This window comes from Somniosus microcephalus, chromosome 13 (assembly GCF_052327205.1).
Source record: "Somniosus microcephalus isolate GS21.2 chromosome 13, FLI_Smic_1.0, whole genome shotgun sequence".
In the NCBI taxonomy this organism is placed as follows: Eukaryota; Metazoa; Chordata; class Chondrichthyes; order Squaliformes; family Somniosidae; genus Somniosus; species Somniosus microcephalus.
The window spans coordinates 65,362,450-65,386,055 of NC_140999.1; the positions used below are offsets into that span (position 1 = coordinate 65,362,450).

General features: G+C 47.3%; 1 protein-coding gene across 2 annotated transcripts in view; it reads left to right on the top strand.

The window, feature by feature from the left end:
- The first annotated feature begins 5,348 nt into the window (after positions 1 to 5,348).
- Positions 5,349 to 23,606, top strand: part of palm1a (paralemmin 1a) — a 661,170-nt gene continuing 642,912 nt past the window's right edge. Inside the window, exon 1 of one of the 2 annotated variants that reach the window (XM_086004975.1) lies at positions 5,349 to 5,571. In XM_086004975.1, coding sequence (XP_085861101.1) covers positions 5,555 to 5,571 — 17 coding nt within the window. In that variant the 5' untranslated portion in view covers positions 5,349 to 5,554. The remainder of the gene's footprint in view (positions 5,572 to 23,606) is intronic. The other variant, XM_086004976.1, reaches the window with a different exon arrangement.

The following is a 23,606-nucleotide window of genomic DNA, read 5'->3' on the forward strand; positions in this document are numbered from 1 at the left end:
CGCTCTCAGGAGGCGGGACCGGGGACAGGAGACCAATCCGCTCTCAGGAGCCGGGACTGGTGACAGGAGACCAATCCGCTTTCAGGAGGCGGGGCGGGACAGGAGACCAATCCGCTCTCAGGATGCAGGACCGGGGACCGGAGACCAATCCGCTCTCAGGATGCAGGACCGGGGACATGAGACCAATCCGCCCTCAGGAGGTGGGACTGGGGGCCAAAGGCCAATCCGCTCTCAGGATGCAGGACCGGGGACGGGCGACCAACCCGCTCTCAGGAGGCGAGGCGGGGCCGGAGACCAATCCGCTCTCAGGAGGTGGGACTGGGGGCCGGGCGACCAATCCGCTCTCAGGAGGCGGGACCGGGGACAGGAGACCAATCCGCTCTCAGGAGGCGGGGCGGGGGCAGGAGACCAATCCGCTCTCAGGAGGCGGGACCGGGGTCAGGAGACCAATCCACTGTCAGGAGGTGGGACCGGGGACAGGCGACCAATCCGCTCTCAGGAGGTGGGACCAGGGACGGGTGATCAATCCGCTCTCAGGAGGCGGGACTGGGGGCAGGAGTCCAATCCGCACTCAGGAGGCGGGACTGGGACCAGGAGACCAATCCGCTCTCAGGAGGCGGGGCAGGGCCGGAGACCAACCCACTTTCAGGAGGCGGGTCGCCCAGTTAAATATTTTAATGAGGCTGTGTGCCTCAGATTGTTTCTCTGTTCCAGGTTTAACGCTGGTTGGCTGGGTTTCCTGGGCCTCGGGATACCCGAGAACTAAAGGGAGACGAGGATTGCAGCATGGAACAGGTCAGTGCTTTTCCAGCACTGCATGAGAGCCAGGAGGAGCAGGAGTGCTTCACCCTGAACCCCCAGGTTAACCTGTAAACCTCCCTCTCCAGTGCCCTCCCGATGTCCTCTACAGCCTGAGATGTCCTCCCGATCCCCCTCATGTTCCCCGCGTGCCCCCACCACGATCTCCTCCCCTCCTCCCCTGATCATCAGTGACCCTCCCATCATTATCTCCACTGACCACTGGTCTCTCCGGGGTCACCATCGATGTTCCACCCCGACCCTCTAACTCTCCGGGCCCCCCATCAATGGCCCCGACCCCCAATCTCTCCCTCCCTCCTCTCCGCTCCCCGGCTGCGGCGTGATGCCAAAGGCCTATCCGCCTGACAGCCAGCCAGAATCTCAACCTAGCTGGCTGTGGCTGGGAAATGGAGTCCAAAAGTGGTAATCAATCCCTGCCATTCAATTTGACAGGATGCAAAACTACCCCTGCCCCCTCACCCCACTCCCTCCCCACCAGCCCGTTAATATTAGGGTCTCCCTCCCTCTGTAATTCTGTCTGGGTCTCTCTCTGTCTCGCACTCTCTGTCTGAGTCCTTTCTCTGTCTCTCTCTCTGCAATTCTGTCAAGGTCTCTCTCCCTCTGCTCTGACTTGGTCCCTCTATCTGTCTCTCTCTCTCTCTCTGTCTCTTTTTCTCTCTGCCTCCCTTTCTCTTTCGCTCTCAGGGGAATTTTCTGGGGGGTCAGCAGGCGTGATCAGTGGTGGGTCGGGTGGGAAAATGTATTCTTTCCCCAGCGAGTCGGGACCCTGCTGTGAACCTGCCACCATGCACCTTTACCAAATGTCGGGTCTGCCAGCGCTGAGCAGACCCGACACGCAGCGGCGGGGGAGGCAATTAAAATCATTAGTTGCTTGTTTGCAGCCACTTATCAATCATTTTATCCCAGCTTTTTGAATTTGATAGGTCGCCCACTGGTTTCCCGCGTTTATGAAGCTGAGGCGGGAGGTCATTGGTCATTGAATCAGCTGATGAGTTCATAGCTTCAAATGTCAAGTCAAAACTCCCAGTTGATTGTGAAATGTTCCGTTAACCACCAGCTTCTCTAAACTGCATTTCCACTACAGATTCAGAATTCTGCAAGTCTTTACACAAGTCTCCATCCAGTCTGACCTCATTACCTCTCCCTCCATTGACAGATCGCTTCTGTCATCTCTACTTCACCTGCTATCTATTCCATCAGCATGGGTGCGCTTGGAACTACCTCACCTTGTTCCTCCGAATCGCACCACGATCAGCCCCAACACTAGCAGCACCAGGCACACCAGCAGCACCAACAACACCAATCTTCTCTGCAATCACCTGATGCTGCACAGGACACAGAGTATGAGCACCCGAGCACATTGCTGCCCGGGAGGCCAGGGATGGCCTCACCATGGCCAGATTTACTTCACTTGACGCTGTACACACTGGCTGCCACATGATGTGCCAGGTTGGCACCACCCCACACCAGCACCATAAAGCATCCCTACAATGCCCAAGCTATTCCTTTCACACTCACCACCATTGAGGAGGGTATCGTTATGTCTCACCATTCACTGCAACTCACTAAGCCACTTCCAAAGCTGCACACAAATCTGTCCAAGAAGGCAAAGTGCTGAAAATAAAAGTCTCAATGTTTGACAGCATATTAACAGAAACTTCACATGAACATTGGTGAAAACACCCAAGTGCCTACCCTTGTGTGTTGTTAGTTGGTATGATTACACTAGGATGAGGGTGAGTGTGAGGGGTGGCTGGTGAGATGGGAAAGTGATAATGTAGATAGAGAGGGATGGGTGGGGGTGCAAGGTAAGTTGGTGTGAGTAAGGATATGCAGGAGTAGGGTAGGGAAGGCAGGGTGATGGGGATGTGGTGAGAGGCACAGCAGGATGAGGTCGAGTGCGGCTTTGTACTAATGTTTTGTGATCTACTGAGATCATTGAAAGGTTTGTGCCACTGCAGCCTGGCCTTCCTGACAACATCCCTGCTTGTGTCCTCCTGTGCAATGTGCAACCAGGTTTTGTTGGTCTCCATAAGCATATGCAGGGAGTCATGGGAGAGCCTGGGTGCAGCCCTGTGCCTTTGTGCAGTGCTTGTCAGTGTTTGCGGCACCTCAATGCTGCAGAACACTGACAGCACAAATGTCAAGATAAATTTACGCATGGTCCCTTTAAGAAAACCAGCTGATGATGCGTCATCAAATGACGTCATCAGGCCCGCTTCTTTCAATTGGCCGGCAAACGCGTTGGGTGGGCTTAACAAGCCCAATCAGGGGAAATTCATTCTGTACAGTGGGCTGGAGCCACCACCGACACTGCCCTCCACGGACCCGCCGAGGTTGTGGAAATCCAGCCCATGTCTCTCTCTGTCTGGGTCCCTCTCTCTCTCTCTCTCTCTCTCCCAGTGACTTTATATTCCGCTCTTTCTCAGTCATTGCAAGTTCTGGAAATGCAGTTGAACTGAAGCCTCACGCTCAGAGAACAGGACAGATTGTGCAGAGAGAGGTTTTTACAGGCACTGCTACAGTGAACCAGGAAAGTTTATTTCTAAGACAATGATTTCCTTGAGAATTATATAGAAATTACAACCCAGAAACAGGCCATCTGCCCCACCTGCCCATGTTGGTGTTCACCATCCACATGAACAGTTTTACTAATCCCATTACTTCATTGTAATGTTTAAAAGTTTATCCTCGAGCAATTGAGAAATTAAATGTTAATTTTAGCAGGTAAATAGCTTGTTAGCTACTTAAGATGATTTCAAGGATCATTATTGTGGGTGTGAAATGGCTTCTCTTCCCTTCCCCGCTCCGTTACCTCTAGAGTCCCTTAAGGATCTATCCTTGACCCTCTCCATTTTCTCATCAACATGCTGCCCCTTAGCAACATCAGCCGAAGACATAGGGTCAGGTTCCACAAGTACTCTGACGACACCCAGATCTACCTCACCACCACCTCTCTCTACCCCTCCATGGCCTCTGTATTGTCAGACTGCTTGAATGAACCATATGTTTCTCCAATTAAACATTGGGAAGACCAATGCCATTGTCTTCAGTCCCCGCCATGAACTCTGTTCCCTCTTTACCGATTCTGTCCCCGTCCCTGGCCACTTGGCTCAGTTTGAACCAGGCTGTTTGCAACCTCGGCATCCTATCTGACCCTGAGCTGAGCTTCCTACGCCATATCCTCTCCATCACCAAGACCGCCTACTTCCACCTCCGTAACATCGCCCGTCTCCGCCCCTGCCTCAGCTCATCTGCTGCTGAAACCCTCATCCAAGCCTTTGTTACCTCCAGACTCAACTATTCCAATACTCCACTGGTCGGCCTCCCATCTTCCACCCTCCATAAACTTGAGCTCAACAAGAACTCTGCTCCCCGTATCCCCATCACCCGCTGTGCTCGCTGACCAACATTGGCTACCGGTCCACTAATTCCTCATTTTAAAATTCTCATCTCATGTTCAAATCTCTCCATGGCCTCCTACCGTCTTCCCAATCTCTGTCAGCTCCTCCAGCCCTACAAACTCCAAAAACTCTACATTCCTCCAATTCTGCCCGCTTGTGCATCTCCTACTCCTTTTGCTCCACCATTGGTGGCCATGCCTTCAGCCTTCTAGGCCCTAAGCTCTGGAATTCCCTCCCTAAACCTCACGTCTCTCCACCTCTCCTCCTTTAAGATGTTTCTTAAACTTGTCACCTGTCCTACTATCTCCTTCTTTGGCTCGGTGTCAATTTGTTGTCTGATTACGCTCCTTCGGACATTTTACTACATTAAAGTCACTATATAAATGCAAGTTGTGTTCTATACTGTGATTGGCTGCAAGCTATTTGTTATCAGCTCAGTGGGTAGCTCTCTCACCTCTGAGTCAGAAGGTTGTGGGTTCAAGTCCCACTCCAGATAATTAAGACATAAAATCTTGGCTGCCACTCCACTGCAGTGCTGAGGGAGTGCTGCACAGTCAGAGGTGCCGTCTGTCGGATGAGACGTTAAGCCGAGGCCCCATCTGCTCTCTCAGGTGGACATAGACAATCCCACAGCATTATTCTGATGAAGGCCCGAGAGTTCTCCCCAGAGACCCGACCAATATTTATTCCTCAACCAACATCACTAAAAATCAATGATCTTATTGCTGTTTGTGGGAGTTTGCTATGTACAAATTGGCTGCTGCGTCTCTGGGAGTTTGCTATGTACAAATTGGCTGCTGCGTTTCCCTAAATCACAAAAGTAACATCAAAAGTACTTCATTGGCCGTAAAGCACTTTGGAGCGTCCTGGGGTTGTGAAAGGCGCTATAGAAATGCAAGTCTCTCTTTATTGTTAATTATATTTCAGCCATTCCGGATAAAATAAAAGAATGAAACCTGCAGCCCCTTTGTGTTTTATTCTGTGTGAAGCACTCATTCCCCAGTGTGACTCCTGTATTTAATTTAATCGTATGAAATATCACCTTAAGGCAGCTGTCAGAATCCCAACAGGCACTCTCAGCAATGCGGACAGCGTCCAGTAGGGGTGCAGTGACACCACTGCATCTTAGAGCTGAATCAACACAGGACAAAGGCAACAAGATCTGAAGCCGCTGCTCGCTGATATCAGACTGTCAAAGCAGGCGGCGGGGGGGGGGGGGCTTTCTGAGTGAAACAAGCACCCTCCGACTGTGCACACAGACCCGACTGTACCTCTTCCGAGCCAGCATCCCAGAGAGACTCCCCTCCGTAACCAGGAGCAGCGCAGAGTGAATGGCACTGGCAATGGAGTAAGTGAATTAAATCTGATCCTATGGAATAAGCTATTGATCCGGCCAGCCGGTGTGGGAGGGAGTGGGTGTATCACTGTACTACTGTCTGTGGGCATTTCATTAAGAGACCCGAGTGCTGCACAGCCATGCATTAGCTGTGAGCCTGCGTTGCTGCTGTCAGGCTGGACAATGTTGTGGTTTCCATTTTCAGCTGAGATTGCAATGTGGTCACACCTATTTTGTTTGCAGGCTGATGGGATTGATTGTACGTTTATCTTAAATTCTGAAACGGCTGGGATTTGAATAGTGCTTCGCAATGAATCTCAATATGGCTGAATCACTGAGAATCCCATTGCAGTTTATACCGGGTGTCTGTATTTATACTGGGTGTCTGTAATTATATCGGGTGTCTGTAATTATATTGGGTGTCTGTAATTATACCGGGTGTCTGTATTTTCGGTTGATATCTGTGACTGTATTAGCCAGAATTTATTCTTTTTTTTAAGAAGAACACGATTACTGTGAGCAATTGTGCCCTCTGTCACGTTGTGATCTGATATTGTGATCCTGAGGGGGGAAAAAGACAGAAAGTTATTGGGTTTATCCCCCTGTACCTCAGCCTTGAGTGTACCGAGAATGCAAATTAACCCTTTATTGGATAAGTTGTTTCAGCATTGTAACTGAGTTAGTTGGAAGCGACGATGTTTCTGGAGGAGCTTTATTTCGATATACTGTGCGGTTTGCTAATTGCTTGGCATTTTGAGAAGGTGTTGTACCAGGGGCGTTGTAAAGATACAGACCCCTTTCCCCATCATCGCCATCCCGAGGCTGGGTGCCCGCGGTGGGTGGGGGGAGTGGGTTCATGCCTCGCCTTCTCTCCACTCCTAAAGCAACAGCCTGCCCACCTGGGGAGAGGATGCTCACCGTCGCCACGCCAGCCATTTTCTATCACCTGCCTGTGGGGAGGGAATGAGCTGAGTGCTGTGTGTGTGACTCGAGTCAGCAGAGAGTGAAGCCTCGAGGGGCACAGAGAGCGACTCAGGGGCTCATTGATCTGCACTGATAGCTGGGCGAGCCCCTCTCCCCAAACAAAAAGAACAATTTTTAAAATGTTCTCCCCACCTCTGCTGACGGCTTTTTTCCTGAGGTAACAGTTTGACGGGTGCCGATCGCCCTCTCTGGTACTTCACTCAACTGCTCATTTATTCACACGTGAGTCTTGACAGTGAGGATCAGCAAACTATTTGACTGGAGGTATCATTACAGCCCAAACTTATGTCAACAGACACACACATATACACATGCACACACATGTACACACACGCGCACATACATACACACACACATACACACATGCATGCACACACACACATACACACACATGCACATATCGACACAGATGCACATATACACGCACATATACACACGCACACACACACATACACACATGCGCACATACACACGTACACACATACACATGCATGCACATACACACACACACACATATACACACATGCACACACGGACACACACGCGCACATGTACACATGCACACACATATACACACATGCACATATGCACACGCACACACAAGCACATATACAAACACACACACACATGCATGCACATAGCATGCACACACATACACATGCACACACATATACACACATGTACACACACATACACATGTACACGCATGCATATACACACATGTGTACACATGAACACACATGTACACATGTACACATGCACAGACATACACACCCCTATAAATGCATACACACATGCACACACGTGTACACACACATGTACACATGCACGCACATGTACACATGCATGCACATGTACATACATGCACATGTACTCACACACATACACATGCACACAGATATACACATGCATACACATATACACACGCACACATATACACACACGCACCTATTCACATGCACAGGCATATATACACACACACATATACACAAGCACACATACACACACACATGTACACATACACACAAACACATGCACATATACACACGCACACACACATACACACACACATATACACACACACACATATACGCACACACACACATATACGCATGCACAGACATATACACATACACATGCACACACGTACACACGCGCACACATACACACATGCACACACATATACACACACACGTACACACATATATACAGGCACACATATACACACACACATACATATACACACACACACATGTACACACGCACATATATACACGCACACACATGTACACATGCACGCACATGTACACATGCATGCACATGTACATACATGCACATGTACTCACACACATACACATGCACACAGATATACACATGCATACACATATACACACGCACACATATACACACACGCACCTATTCACATGCACAGGCATATATACACACACACATATACACAAGCACACATACACACACACATGTACACATACACACAAACACATGCACATATACACACACACACACATACACACACACATATACACACACACACACATATACGCACACACACACATATACGCATGCACAGACATATACACATACACATGCACACACGTACACACGCGCACACATACACACATGCACACACATATACACACACACGTACACACATATATACAGGCACACATATACACACACACAGACATATACACACACACACATGTACACACGCACATATATACACACACACACATGTACACACACACACATATACACACGCACACACACGTACACATGTACACATGCACACAGGTACACATGCACACACATGTGCACACACCTACACACGCGCACGTATACATGCGCACACCTGTACACACGCACACACATGTACACATACACACACATATACACATGCACACACATGTACACATGCACATGCATGTACACACGTGCACACATATACACATGCGCACATATGCACACACGCACACATATGCATATGTGCACACACATATACACACGCACGCACATACACACACATACACACACACACACATATACACACGCACACACATACACGCACACTTTTACACCCTCACGCATGTACGTTCATACACACACACACATATACATACACACGCACACACATACACATGGATGCACATATACACACGCACATATACACACGCACGCACATAAACATGCACACACATGCACACACATATACACATGCACAACCATATACAGACTCACACACACTCACACACATGTACACGCTTGCACCTATACACACACAAATATACACACACACACATATACACAGGCACACGCACATATACACAATCACACATATATAGACACACACAGATATACATATGCACACACATTTACACCCGCACACACGCACGCACATACACACTCACACATATACACACCCATGCATACACACGCTCACGCATATACACACATGTGCACATGAACGCACACACACAAACATATACACACAGACGCACACACATATACACATGCACACATATATACACACACACATGTACACACGCACACATATACACACACACACGCATATACACACGCAAACACATATACACATGCACATATACACACGCACACATGTACACACACACATGCACACAAGCACACATGTACGCACACATACATACACATGCACACACATGTACACATGTACATATACACATGCACACACATATACACATGCACACATACACACGCACATTCACACGCTCGCACATATACACACACGCACACATGCACATAAACATACGCATACACATATGCACACATACACATGCACACATATGTACACACACACATATACACATACATATACACGCTTATACACATGCACACATATACACCTGCATGCACATGCACACATGCACACACATGTACACACGCATGCACATGTACACACACACGCACAACCATAAATACACTCACACATACACACATGCACCTATACACACACACAAATATACACATGCACACACATGTACACACACACGCACAACCATATACACACTCACACATACACACACATGCACCTATACACACACACAATATACACACAAACGCACATGTACACACACATGTACACACGCACACACACATATACACGCATACACACATGCACACACGTACACATGCACGCACATGTACACATGCATGAACATGTATGCACATGCATATGTACACACACACGTACACATGCACACAGATATACACACACACCTATAAACACGCACAGGCATATATACACACACACGCACACGCATACACACACATGTACACATACACACAAACGCATGCACATATACACATGCACACACATATATACATGCACACATATACACACACATGCACATATACACACACACGCACCTATACACACGCAGTCTTATATACACATATACACATACACATGCACACACATATACACACATACACACATATATATACACACATATACACGCACACATATACACACACACATGTACACACATGTATACAGACACACATATACACACACACATGTACACACACATACACATGCACACACACACATACACATGTACACACACACACATTTACATATGTACACACACACACACCCACATGTACTCATGCACACACATGTACACATATACACATATACACAAACACATATACACACACATTCATACACACGTACACATGCGCACACATACACACATGCACATATACGCACATGTGCATGCACATATACAGATGCACGCACATACACACACATACACACGCACACACACATACACACATGCACACATATACACACGCACACTTTTACACCCTCACGCACGCACGCATATACACACACACACATATACACACACATACATACAGATGCATGCACAAACAGATGCACATAAACACACGCATACACATATGCATACATATACACATGCACACACATGTACACACACGCATATACACATACATATACATGCATATACACATGCACGCACATATACACATGCATGCACATGCACATCTGCACACACATTTACACACGCACGCACATATGCACAACCATATACACGCTCACGCACATGCACACACATGCACCTATACACACACAAATAAACACATGCACATACGTACACTCGCACACAATTACACAGCACACATATACATATACATATGCACACACATGCACACACATGTACACACGCTCACACATATACACACCCACACACATATACACACGCACATACTTTTACACCCTCACACATGCATGCAGATATACACACATACACATGCACTCACATATACACATGAATGCACATATACACACACGCACATACACACGCATGCACATAAACACACATAGACATAAACACGTACACACATGCACACAGACACGCACAACCATATGCAGACTCACACATATATACACGCACGCACCTATACACAAACACAAATATACACATGCACAGATATACACAGGCACACACATGTATACTTGTTCACACATGTACACAGGCACACGCATATACACAATCACACATGTATAGACACACACACATACGCACACACACTTACACCCGCACACACACGCACATATACACACCCATGCATACACACGCACATGCATATACACACACACATGTACACATGAACGCACATACGCACACACACATATACACATGCACGCACATGTACACACACAGACGCACACACATATACACATGCACACATATATACACATGCACACACATGTACACATGTACACACGCACACACATACACACACATTTACACATGCACACACAAGTACATGCACACACATGTACACATGCACACATGTACAAACACAAACAAATACACACATATACACACACGCACACATACACACACACACATGTACTCACACGCACATGTACACATGTACACACATGCACACATGTACACACATATACATACACATGCACATGTTCACATGCACGCACATGTACACACGCAAACATATACACACACATATGTACACAGGCACACGCACATATACACAATCACACATATATAGACACACACATATACATAAGCACACACATTTACACCTGCACACACGCATACACATATACACACACACTCATATACACACCCATGCATACACATGCACACGCATATACATACACACATGTACACATGAATGCACATACACACACAAACACATACACACGCATGCACATATACACACACATATATATACACACACACACATATACACATGTACACACACATGCAAACACATGCACATAAACACACGCATACACATATGCACTCACGTACAAATACATATACACATGCACGCATATACACATGCATGCACATGCACACATGCACACACATGCACACACATGTATACACGCAAGCACATATACACACGCACAACCATATACACACTAACACACATACACACACCTATACACTCACACAAATATACATATGTACACTCGCACACACATACACAGCACACATACATACGCACACACACACATGCACACACATGTACACACGCACACACACGCACACACACATATACACACGCACACACATTTACACCCTCACACGCACGTACATACACACACACATATACACAGACATGCATACACAGGCACACTCATATACACAGGAATGCACATATACACACGCACGTGCATAAACATGCAAGCACACATACACATGCACAAACATACACCTGCACACACATGTACACACAAACACAAATGCACACACATGTACACACACAAACACATAGAGTCATAGAGTCATAGAGTTTTACAGCACAGAAAGAGGCCCTTCGGCCCATCGTGTCTGCGCCGCCCATCCATCCCTGTCCAGTCTAATCCCATTTTCCAGCATTTGGTCCATAGCCTTGTATGCAATGGCATTTCAAGTGCTCATCCAAATGCTTCTTGAATGTTGTGAGGGTTCCTGCCTCTACCACCCTTTTAGGCATTGAGTTCCACATTCCAACCACCCTCTGGGTGAAAAACTTCCTCCTCAAATCCCCTCTAAATCTCCTGCCCCTTACCCTGAATCTATGCCCCCTTGTTATTGACCCCCCTACTAAGGGGAAAAGTTCCTCTTTGTCTACCCTATCTATGCCCCTCATCATTTTGGACACACATGTACACATGCACACACGTACACATGCACACACATATAAACGCATGCATATACACATGCACACACATATACACCTGCATGCACATATACACACACACATGTACACATGCACGCACATGCACACTCATGTACACATGCACACTCATGTACACACACACGCACACATGCACACAAATATACACACGCACATGTACACACACACAAATATACACACGCACACATATACACAGGCATACACATGTACACTCGCACACACGTACACAGGCACACATACACACGCACACACATTTACACACGCACGCACGCACAGACACACACACATATACACACACACATACACACGCACACACATATACACACAATGTACACATGAATGCATATATACACATGCACATATACACATGCACGCACATATACACACACAAACATGCACACGCATATACACGCACACACAGGTACACATGCACACATGTACACATGCAAACACATATACATGCATATACAAACACACACAATGTACACATACATGCACACACACATGCACATGTACACATGCATGCACGTGTACACATGCACACACATGTACACACAAATACACATGCACACATATACACATACATGCACACACACGCAAATATGCACATGCACAAACATACACTTGCAAACACAAACACACGCACACATATATACACACATTCACACGCACACATACACATGCACACACATACACACACGCGCACATATACACACGTGCGCACATATACACACACGCACATATATACACACACGCGTACACACCCACACATATACACATGCACATACACACACGCGCACATATACACACGCTCACATATATACACGCACATATACACATGCACACATATACACGCAGTCATATATACACACGCAGTCACATACACACGCATGCACATATACACACGCACGCAAATAAACACACACGCCTATACACACACGCATATACACACTCACGCATATACACATGCACATACATGTACACATGCACACATATGTACACACACATATATACACACGCACACACATGCATATTTACACATGCACGCACATGTACATGTGCACACTCATGTACACCGGCGCACACATGTACACATGCACACACATGTACACACGCACACACATGTACACACACACACATATACAAACGCAAACACATATACACATATATAAACATGCGCGCACATATACGCACACACAATGTACACACATGCACACATGCACACACATACATACACATGCACATGTTCACACACACACACATGTACACACGCACACATACACATGCACACCTATACACACACACACGTATACACACATACACATGCACACACATGTACACATGCACACACATAAACACATGCACATAAACACACACATACACATGCACACATACACATGCACACACATGTACACACACACATATACACATATACACGCATATACACATGCACGCACATATACACATGCATGCACATTCACACGTGCACACACGCACACACATGTACACACATATGCACATATACACACGTACAACCATATACACACACATACACAACTATACACACATACAAATATACACATGCACACACATGTACACTCGCACACACATATTCACAGGCACACATATACACATGCATACACATATACACAGGCACACACATACACACGCACACATGTACACACGTGCACACATATACAGATGCACTCACTTTTACACCCTCACACACGCACGCAGATACACGTGAATGCACATATACACACACACACATATACACAAGCACGCACATATAAACACACACATATACACACACACACACATATACACATGCACACACATGTACACATAGGTACACACGCAAACACATGCACACACATGTACACACGCACACACTTACACACACGAATATACACACGCACGCACATGTACACACGCACAACGATATACACACAAATATACACACACAACTATAAACATGCACACATATACACAGGCACACACATGTACACAGGCACACACATGTACACAGGCACGCATATACACACATACACATATACACACATACACACATTTACACCCTCACACACGCACGCATATATACACACACACATATACACACACATACATACACACGCACGCACATATACACACACATATACACGCACACAGGTACACATGCACACATATGCACACATGCAAACACACTCACACACATTGTACACACACACATACTCACGCACATGCACATGTACACATGCACACACGTGTACACGTGCACACACATGTACACACATGTACACATATACGCACACATACATATATACACACACACATACATACGCACTCATGTGTACACGCATGCACATGTACACACACACGTACACACATGCATATACGCACGCGCACGCACATAGACGCGCATATACACATGCACACACGTGCACATGCAAACACATGTGCACACGCATGTACACACCCACACATATACACATGTGCGCACATATACACACGCTCGCACATATACACACGCGCACATATACACACTTGCACACATATACACACACGCACATATACACGCACACACATACACACACATGCATGCTCATATATACATGCACACACATGTACACATGCACACACATAGACACGTACACATGCACACACATAGACACTCACATATATATACACACACATCCACACGCACACACATATGTACACACACACACATACACACACACATATACACATGCCCACATATATACATGCACACGCACATGCACACATATACACACACACGTACACGCATGCACATATACACACAGCACATATACACATGTGCACACATATACACATGTGCACATATACACACGCGCGCACATATACACACGCACATATAAACGCAGGCACATATACACACGCACGCACATATACACATGCTTGCACATATACACACGCACGCACACACATACACACGCACACACATACACACACGCACACACATACACACACGCACACACATACACATGCTCACACACACATGTACACACATACACACATGTGCACACATATAGACAAATGCACACACATACGCACATATATGTACACACACATGTACATGCATATATACACATGCATGCAAATATACACATGCATGCACATATAAACACACACATATTCACACACACACACATACACAGGCACACACATGCACATATACGCACGCCCATATACACACGCACATATACACACGCACGCATATATACACACACATATACACACGCACACACATATACACACGCACGCACATATACACATGCACGCACATATACACACGCACATATACACATGCACACACATATACACATGCACGCACACATACACATGCACACACCTACACATGCTCACACCTATACACATGCACACACACATGCCCACACATACACATGCATGCACCTATTCACATGCACACATATATACACACATATACACACGCACGCACATATACACACAGACACATATACATGCACACACATATACACTCACATATTCATGCATATATACACACATACACACATATAAACACGCACACACATATACACATGCAAACACATATACACTTGCACACATATACACACGCACACATACACATGCACATGTACACATGCGCACACATGCACACATGCTCATGTACACACATATACACACATACACATGCATGCACATATAAACACGCACTCATGTACACACACACGCACACATATATACACACATATACACACACACGCACATATACACATGCACACACATGTACACATGCACGCATACACGTGCACATGCACACACAAATATACACGCTCACATGTACACATGCATATACACATGCACGCACATATACACATGCATGCACATATACACATGCACGCACACATACACACGCGCACATACACACACATATACACATGCACACACATACACATGCACACACCTATACACACACATGCACATATACAGATACACACACACCCACATATACACATGCACACACACATACACATGCAGGCACATATACACACGCACATATACACATGCACACACATACACATGCACTCACCTATGCACATGCACACACCTATACGCATGCACACACCTATATGTATGCACACACCTATACGCATGCACACACCTATACACATGCACACACATATACACACACATGCACATATACACACGTACACACATACACACGCACACGTACACATACACACAGACACAGATAAAAACACACATATACACACGCACACACATATACACACAAGCACACACACACATATACACATATACACACGCACACACACACATATACGCACACACACACATACACATGCACACATATACACATGCACACATATACACATGCACACACATATACAAACACGCACACCTATACTTGCACACATATATACACACATATATACACATGCACACGTGCACGCACACATACACACACATACACACACACGCACATGTACACACACACACATATACACTCACACACGTACACACATATACACACGCACACACATACGCACACACATACACACGCATGCACATATACACACGCACGCACATATACACACACATGCACAGACATGTATGCATGCACAAACACCGACATGCGCACACGCACACACATATACACACATTTTCTAACAGGAGTCACTGGATAGCAATTAGGAGTGCGAACTCTAGCTGATTTGCCTCTCCCTAGCTCAGGGGTCCTGAGGCCAGGTGTAGCTGAATTACCCTCCCCAGATCCATTGGAATTCCACACATAGAGTGAATGGGAAGTGATTTACTACTGATTCTAGAACTTAAACCAGCATCAGCTCAGGAGGTTCTGCAGCTAGTTAGTGCACTGCGAGTGGTAATCTCCCTGTACAACTGGGACACTGTAGAAATATGTTTAAAGCACTGCTGTCAGACCAGAGTAATTAGGGAAGTTTCACTGGAACTGTTGATAGGAGTAATGTTATTGAAGCTTGCACTAAGTGCAGTGGAGCTTGTATGGGACAGAGTGAGCAGTGCAGATATCCAATGAAATTTGTATCTATTTCTTTTATACAATAAAGTAACACAAAGCTCATTAGCATAAACACCATATTTGGGAATGACGACCCTGAGCTTCTGTTATTACACCACTTGCTGCAAAATGGCAACACTTAAATGATGGCAGTCGGAAATTGAGGCTTATGTGTCTCGAAATCTCAAAGGTGGTCAGAAGCGAAGATTTGGGAAGAAACATTGGCAGGGAGACTGAGCAGCCCTAATCAAGGACCTTGAAAAAAGTAACTGTCAAAGTTTATGGAATCATTTTTTCAGTTTTTCAGGGAAGCAATGAATTGCTCTCTTGCTCTCACTTGGGCCAGAGCTCGTACATAGGATATCACCACTCGCTCATTATAGAATCATACAGCACAGGAGGCCATTCAGCCCATCGTGCCTGTGCCATGCGTTTGGTGTCCGCAGCTTGCCTGCCCAATTCAAATCAGGCCAGGGGGAACCTTAAATTGCAGATGCCGCCTCGCTGCTGATAGCCGAACCAAAAGTCCAGATCCACCCCCGTCACTTATCCTCTCAACCTTCTGTAGCGTACGGTGAAAAATGTTGGTGTTGGGAAATGGAACATTTCACATTTCAGGCTCCTGGTGACAGCATCAAGTTCCCCAAGACATGTGTAGGGTCAGACGTTCCAAGCCAGGTCTCCAACTGTGTGTTAGTTGAGAGGTTTGTACTGAGGGTTAGTGTGCTGCCCCCACCAGACATGGACACACGTTGGGAGGAAGGATAGGAAATTGAATGTGACCAATCCTTTGGGATAATGTGTAAATTTCACTCCTCCACCCCCCCTTCCTCTTTTTTATACTTGCCAACCTCTTGCTTATCAGTTCTGATGAAGGGTACGGACCCAAAACATGTCCGGTCTCTCTACGTGCACGGCCTCCTGCATGTTGCTATCTTTTTGTGTAGGTGTCTAGCATTCCATGGTATTTCTGATGATTGATCAACCTGCCTTGTTGATGGGGCCTGAAGAGGTAAACCTCTCACTGGGATTCCGGTAGCCCTGGAATCTAATGCTCTAATAAGAACTTAAGAAATAGGAGCAGGAGTAGGCCATACGGTCCCTCGAGCCTGCTCCGCCATTCAATAAGATCATGGCTGATCATCGACCTCAACTCCACTTTCCCGCCCGATCTCCATATCCCTTGATTCCCCGAGAGTCCAAAAATCTATCAATCTCAGCCTTGAATATACTCAACGACTCAGCATTCACAGCCCTCTGGGGCAGAGAATTCCAAAGATTCACAACCCTCTGAATGAAGAAATTCCTCCTCATCTCAGACTTAAATGGCTGACCCCTTATCCTGAAACTATACCCCCCTAGTTCTAGACTCTCCAGCCAGGGGAAACAACCTCTCAGCATCTACCCTTCAGAATCTTGTATGTTTCAATGAGATCACCTCTCATTCTTCTAAACTCCAGTGAGTATTGGCAGAGTATAGGAGAGAAATGGATATGGTGCTCCTAGATGCCACATAGTGAGAACTGGCCACTGGTCTCTGCTGTATGTTGTACCAGTTAAACTCCAGCAGTGCTATTATACATGCCTGGATGTGCTCAAGCCCTGGCTGCTGCTAAGCTGCTTCTAAGTTCTTTGGTCTTAGTCAGTGGGGTGTGTCCTTACTGGGAGACACTGCGTATTGCGTATCAGAAAAGCAGATGCTCTGTTTATGCGGAGCTTAATCTCTCTGTAGTCTGCTAACTATGAGAAAGAAAAGAACTTGCATTGATACGATGCCTTTCACATCTTCAAATCTTCCCAAAACCACACCTCTACTCTCTAGCTACAGGTGTGGTGCCGGAGGACTGGAGGACTGCTAACGTTCTACCATTATTTAAAAAGGGAGAAAGGGACGGACCGAGTGATTACAGGCCAGTCAGCCTATCCTCAGTGGTGGGCAAATTATTGGGAAAAAACTCTGAAGGACAGTATTAATCATCATTTACAAAGACATGGATTAATCAAGGACAGTCAGCATGGATTTGCTCAGGGAAATTCATGATTGAATTTTTTGAGGAGGTAACACGGAGGGTCGATGAGGGTAGCGTGTTTGATATAGTCTACATGGATTTTAGCAAGGCTTTTGACAAGGTTCCACATGGCAGACTGGTCAGAAAATTAAAAGCTCATGGAATCCAAAATTGGCTCAGTCGCAAGAAGCAAAGGGTAATGGTTGACGGGTGTTTTTGTGACTGGAAAACTGCTTCCAGTGGGGTTCCGCAGGGTTCAGTACTGGGTCCCTTGCTTTTTGTGGTATATAGCAATGATGATTTAGACTTCAATGTAGGGGCATGATTAAGATGACACAAAATTTGGTCGTGTGGTTGATAGTGAGGAGAAAGCTGTAGACTGTAGGACGATATCAGTGGACTGGTCAGGTGGGCAGAAAAGTGACAAATGGAATTCAATCCTGAGAAAAGTGAAGTGATGCATTTGGGGAGGGCTAACAAGGCAAGGGAATACACAAAAAATGGTAGGATACTGAGAAGTGCAGAGGATCAGAGAGACCTTGGAATGCATGTCCACAGATCCCTGAAGGTAGCAGGACAGGTAGATAAGGTGGGTAAAAAGGCATACGGGATACTTGCCTTTATTAGCCGAGGCATAGAATATAAGAACAGAGCGGTTATGCTTGAACTGCATAAAACACTAGTTAGGCCACAGCTAGAATACTGTGTACAGTTCTGGTCACCACATTACAGGAAGGATGTGAATGCACTAGAGAGGGTACAGAGGAGATTTACGATGATGTTGCCAGGACTGGAGAATTTTAGCTATGAGGAAAGATTGGATAGGCTGGGGTTATTTTTTTTTGGAACAGAGGAGGCTGAGGGGAGATTTAATTGAGGTGTATAAAATTATGAGGAGCCTAGTGTTGTGTTTGCAAAGATAATCCAGAGACCGTCAGTGAGTTCAGTTCATGCTGCTTTAATCATGGCTGCCACACACACACTTCCAGGCACAAGCAATCGAATACCTATACTCAATAAAATGATAACCGCACTATCAAACTCCATGTGCTCAGGCCAAGGCAATCGAGTACCTATCACCAAATGTCAGACATAACATTTCCTCCCCCCTCACAGAATTTCAAACATGAAATGTAGTGACAAAGTCCTGTAGGTGGCCAGGGCGAGAACGTGTACGAACAGGCCGAGGTGTGGACTGGTGAAGAGCAGGCTGAGGCACAATATCTGCTTGCGGATTGGCTGGCTGAGCCACATGTGCATCCCGCCACTCTGGGGGTAAGGCTTGGGGGTTAGGTCCGTAAAATCCCGCATCAGGGGGTGCTGGCACCTTCCGAAGGCGGCTGGCATGCCACCGAGAGCCGTCAGTGAGGCAGAAAGTGGCTGGTCCAAGTTGGCGGCTGACTTGGAGAGGGCAGGACCAGAATGACGCCATCTTATTATTGCGGTGAGGCCTGCGGACTCTGACCCAATCGGAGACTGAGATGTTGGGCGCCTTGGTCCTCTTCGACTGGTCGAAGCGGAGTTTCATCTTCTCCTGCTGTCTAGCGACTGTGGCTTGAGCCGGTGGAGCAGGGCTCTGAGCTAGCGAGGGGCGGAGCCTGCCAAGGGGCGGCATGAGCTCACGGCCTAGCATGAGGGATGCGGGTGAGACCCCTGTAGTGGAATGCTGGGAGGCTCTGTAGTGCAGCAGTGTGTGGAGGAGGGCCTTGTCAAACGCGCACCCCTGGGATAGGTGTGCTCTGAGGCCATTTTTCAGCATCTGGTTAAAACGCTCCACCCCCCCCATTTGACTCGGGGTGGTAGTACGCTGTGCGAATGTGACGGATGCCCTTGCTCTCAAGGTAAGAGGAGAGTTCCGAAGAGTCCATTTGGGGGCCATTGTCTGTGGTGATGGCCTTTGGATGCCCCCAGCGGGAGAAGAGGGACTCAAGGATATCAATGATGACCCGAGAGGTGACGGAGCCCACGGCAGTGACATCTGGCCATTTTGAGTGCAGGTCATAGGTCACCACTAGGAACCGATGATGGTGGGGGACACCATGGATCTCCCCGCAGACGTCCAGCTGCAGGTGCTCCCAGGGCTGAGAGGGCCAGGCAAGGGGTTGCAGGGGTGGGGGAGCTTGCCACTTACAAGGCAGGCTGCACAGTCCTTGACCAGGGCCTCGATTTGCCTGTCGATACCCAGCCGCCTCAGTAGGTCTCGGCATCGTTGTTTGAGCTTCACTATGCCCAAGTGGCCCTCATGCGCCATGGATGAAACACGTGCACGAAGGGCACTTGGGACCACAGTGCAGAGCCCACGTGCAACACAGGAGTCATTCCAGCAGGAGAGCTCCTCTTAACTCTGGAGTAGGCAGACAGTTCCTCAGGCACCTTGCGAGGCCAGCCATCTCTGATGAAGGTGCACAGCTGGGGGAGGGCCGGATCCTGTTCAGAGGCCTCTTTGAGCTCCTGGAGAGAGACTGTGGTTAGGAGAGGCATGTGCAGCATCTGGACGATATCCTGTTCCACTTGTTCAGACCCGACGAGTGGGGCTGGGGCAGAGATAGTGCGGGAGAGCAGATCTGCAACAACATTGTCACGTCCTGGTGTGAACTGGAGACTGAAATTGTATTGGCGGAGGCGGTCAGACCAGCGGTGTAGACGCAGTGGTCTGTGGCCCGTGTCGGATGTCCACAGCAGGGCAGTGAGAGCCTGGTGATCGGTTCGCAGGGTGAAAGCACGGCCATACGTGTACAGGTGCCACCGCTCACATGCCCAGACACACGCCAGCGCCTCACGCTCTCCTGCTGAGTACTTCTGTTCGGTGGGGCTAAGGGCTCGGGATGCAAAGGCGATTGGTTTCTCCACTCCATTCCGTATCTGCGATAGCACTGCCCCCACAGCTGCAGCGGACATGTCGCAGGTGACGAGGGTGGGGCTGGCGATGTCAAAGTGAGCCAACACTGGAGGCGACGTGAGCTGCGATTTGAGGAGGTGAACAGCTTCCGTACAGGCTTGTGACCACACCCAGGGCTCATCCTTTCGCAGGAGCTGGCGCAATGAGGCTGTGGTGGCTGAGTACTGGGGCAAAAACTTCAGGTAGTACCCAGTCATGCCAAGGAAGGAGGCAACCTGTGCTGCAGAGCTGGGTTCTGGGATGCTGTGAATGGCATCCACGTTTGACTGGAGTGGGGATATACCGTCAGCCGACAACCGAAACCCCACAAATTCGATCTCTGAAACAGCAAAGACACACTTTTCGCCATTCAGTGTGGGCTTGTGTTTTGCTAGAGCTGTGAAAACTCTGTGAAGGCGTTCGTCGTGAGTGGATGTCGAGAGCCCATGCACGACGATGTCATCCAGGTAGATGGCCACCCCAGGAATGCCCGCGAGCACAGAGGCCATCACCTTTTGGAAGCAGCTGGGTGCAGAGCCAAGTCCGAATGGCATCCTGGTGTACCGAAAGACGGCAGCATGTGTCACAAAAGCAGTGAGGTCCCTGCTGCTGGGGTGGAGGGGAACCTGTAGATAGCCCTGTCGAAGGTCCAGTTTCGAGAACAGAATGGAACCATAAAACTGCGCTGTGAGTTCCTCTGACGTGGGCAGTGGATACTTGTCAAGGATTACGGCCTTATTCACTGCTCGAAGATCGACACAGACGCGTAGACCACCTGACTTTTTCGTTGCGACCACCAGGTTGGAGACCCATGGGGAGGCATCAACAGGTTCGATGATGCCGGCTTCCAGTAGCT